Source organism: Kryptolebias marmoratus, linkage group LG3 (genome assembly GCF_001649575.2).
Source record: "Kryptolebias marmoratus isolate JLee-2015 linkage group LG3, ASM164957v2, whole genome shotgun sequence".
Lineage (NCBI taxonomy): Eukaryota > Metazoa > Chordata > Actinopteri > Cyprinodontiformes > Rivulidae > Kryptolebias > Kryptolebias marmoratus.
Genome location: NC_051432.1, coordinates 20,651,610 through 20,654,842, shown reverse-complemented (window position 1 = coordinate 20,654,842; position 3,233 = coordinate 20,651,610). Strand labels below are relative to the sequence as shown.

Here is a 3,233-nt window from a genome sequence, read left to right as displayed (position 1 = left end):
TTAACATTTAGATTTAACATTTAGCATTTAGATTTATATTTAGCATGTAGCTGTAACAATTACATGTAACTAGCTAAATGTTGTAAAAAGTGACATCAGAAAATCAACACTACATTTTTAAACAGTGTTTGAAGCTAAATGTGACAACATTTAGGCATGAATTTTGAGCACAAGCTCCTTTACAAACGGCGCCCCATAAGAAACCAGATATTACCAGATTTACTGTCAGGAGTCAGGCTTTTCTCTTAATTGTTTTTAGAAAAATAATTTTTTACATTAAAATCAAATCAACTTGACCACATTCAAAAAAAGTTAAAAAACAAAAACAACTGGACTTCTATTCTGTAGCTGAAGACGTTTCGCTTCTCATCCGAGGAGCTTTCTCAATTCAGAAATAGAGAGTGTCTCATCGCTCCTCGGATGAGAATCGAAACGTCCTCAGCTACAGAATAGAAGTCAAGTTGTTTTTGTTTTTTAACTTTTTTTGAATTTACCATGGCCTGGATGACTGAGAATCTACACCAGCAACTTGACCACAGTTTATGAGTTACATTATAAATTTTGTCTTTTCCAGATGGAACATGCCACCACCCCGGAAGATGCAAACTTGTCCAAAAACATGTCTCCTTACTTTCTGTGTTCTTTTAGAGGGTCTTCTAATATTTACAGTTATTTATCTGTCGCTCAGCTGGGAGGAGATTGTTGGAGAGGTATGCCTTTGTTTTAAACAAACTTTCAGCAACATCAAATTCAAAAGCACTTCACTGTAACATGGAAGCAGCTTTACTTAATTTTGCTTGAAAGCAAAACAAAAACATGGTCTGAATAAAATGTGTTTTATTTCTGCCCTTTTAGTAAGTGGTGCCATCTGCTGGAAGCTTTCTCAAAACACATCTCTTTCCTTTCTTTCAGAGTTCTACTCGGGATCTGACCTATGACCTTAGCAACAACACGTTCGATGACTGCGGATCCAAAGTTACAGTTGTGTCTGATGAGACTGTAAGGAGAAAATGGAATACTTGCAGAGCAAATTTCAGTCAAGCCTGGAGAGGTTCAGAGCAAAACCTGAAAAAATCAACTCACAGTTACATGGAGAACCACCACTCGTTGGCTTTATACCTGTTTACAAATATGATGCTACAGCCAGTCAATCAGAACTTTGAGTCTGCAGAAAGAGCTTCAAAACAAAAGGACACGTTTGAGCCGTTTTCCCTTTATTCCTCCTTGAGTCAAGCTATTCAGATTTTGAAACACAATCAGATGACATGTCTGAAAACAAACTATAGAACAGAGACTCTTTTCCAACACAACATCTCTGGCAAACAGGTTCGATTCAGCACCTTTATTTTAGGTTATGAAGGGTGGAGTTTTGCTGGAAATGTTTTGTGTTTCGAAATGTACTCGTGTTTTGGAGCAAACATAACACCATATTCTGCCTTAAAACAAAAGAGCCAAGTGCTGATTCCTCCCTATGAGGTTTTTATAGTCACTGGTGTCCAGAAACAAACAAAAGGATGTAAAATCACCTATAAACTCAGAAGTAACATCAACTGTGTCTATGACAGAGAGAACAACAAGCTGCATTCAATAACTGCATTACCAGTGGAAGGAATCTGGCTCATTTTTACAATCATTTGCTTTGTAATCATGTCTCTTTTTCTTCCCTGTGTTATTTTGAAATTCCATCATAAGATGAATTCAGTCTGCAGAGTTGCACCTTTGCAGCACAGCACATCAATCTAATTGCAGCTTGCTTCTCTGTTGGACGCTGGCCAAACTGTACAAAATGGCTTTCTCATTATGAATAAGTGAAGAAAAGAAATATTTATTCTTTTTTAAATGAACAAAAATAAAAAAAATGGAAAACATACTTCTCCATCCACTCAGCCATATGTCTATTGTCTTTACCCACTTTTTCATTCAGTGTTGCAGGGGGGAACATGGTTGGGCAAATAATGAACAAGCATCAACAAGCTTTCTGAAATTTTCCTGCTAAATGTTAAATGTTACCACTATGGTGGTCAAAAAAGTGCAAGTAAGAATGTCAGCCCAGAGCTGAAATGTAGAAAAGCAATGCTTATTAAACCACAGCAAAGCCTGTAGCTACAGCTGATGGTAACAACATCCAGCAGAGAGTGAACTTTGGACACAACCTGTGCTCTCTGGATGTTGTGGTACTGCCCCCTGCTGGAAATATGGAAATATGAAACATGAGCATTTAATCAATAATGATTACTGAAAATGCAAATGTGTGATCCTATTTTTTTCTTTCTGATATTACTTTTATATAAATTTATCCAGTTACTTTTGTAATATTGTAAAGATTGTTGTTGGCTCACTAGTTAACCGTAACACAAGTACCTGAAAAAATAAAAAGACTTAATCTGTCTGAGAACATACGGATCAGAGTAACTTTGATTGTTCTTTAAAGGTTGTGATTTCGTGTGTGTGTATGTGTTAGAAGTGTTACATCAAGTTAACACTTATTATAATTAAAACAAATAAGTTCTTTAAAGAGCTTTAAGGGTATTGTGGAGACAATTTCATTTGGTCACTCAGCAGGAGGAGGGAGGTAACAGGTTTCGTTGGGCTTCAATAAAATGTCCAAAGAGCTTCTTAACATTTCTTGAATGTTTTCCATCTGTTTAAAGATCTGGTCACATAAATCCATCCATTTTTGACTTACAATTCATCAGTGGAAAGACTAATTTCTTTTTTTTTTAAATAAACTTTTTATTTATGTTAAATTTTTCAACAAACAATTTAACAGGGAGTTGTATTGTATATCATACAACCCTAAAAACAGAAGAAAAAAAAAGGGAGCGGTTAAAGATCATTCTTCTATTGTATCAATGGTTTCCATTTCACCTCGGATTTGTTCACCTGTAACAGTAACCTTGCTGTAGTTAGTTTTATTCATGTCTGTGGTCAGAACACCGGCCGTAGGCGTGAACGCACACTGACCGGCGTCATGACGTCATTGATTTAGTTTTAAAAAAAAACGTTGTTTAACTTTCGGTTCTTCCCTCGACTACTCTTGAAAAACAGAAAATAAAATAGCTTCTCATGCTTCTCATCACAACACCTAATTGGTGTTAGACTGCATGTAATCTGTAGTGGATCGAGTGCATCATATGGGTTTGCAGTGAACTGTTGTAATATTTTTATGCGGGTTTTCTCCGCCTGAAGTGGTATTTCGCTTTTATCTAAATAACATTCGGGTTGAATGTTAT

At 36.0% G+C, this 3,233-nt stretch overlaps 1 protein-coding gene across 4 annotated transcripts in view; it reads left to right on the top strand.

The window, feature by feature from the left end:
- Positions 1-1,886, top strand: part of LOC108247214 (ecto-ADP-ribosyltransferase 4-like) — a 3,707-nt gene extending 1,821 nt beyond the window's left edge. For all 4 annotated transcript variants that reach the window (XM_017435171.3, XM_017435169.3, XM_025010329.2 and 1 more), the window contains 2 exons: positions 575-710; positions 913-1,886. In XM_017435171.3, coding sequence (XP_017290660.1) covers positions 582-710; positions 913-1,743 — 960 coding nt within the window. In that variant the 5' untranslated portion in view covers positions 575-581 and the 3' untranslated portion in view covers positions 1,744-1,886. The remainder of the gene's footprint in view (positions 1-574; positions 711-912) is intronic.
- The last annotated feature ends 1,347 nt before the right edge of the window (positions 1,887-3,233 follow it).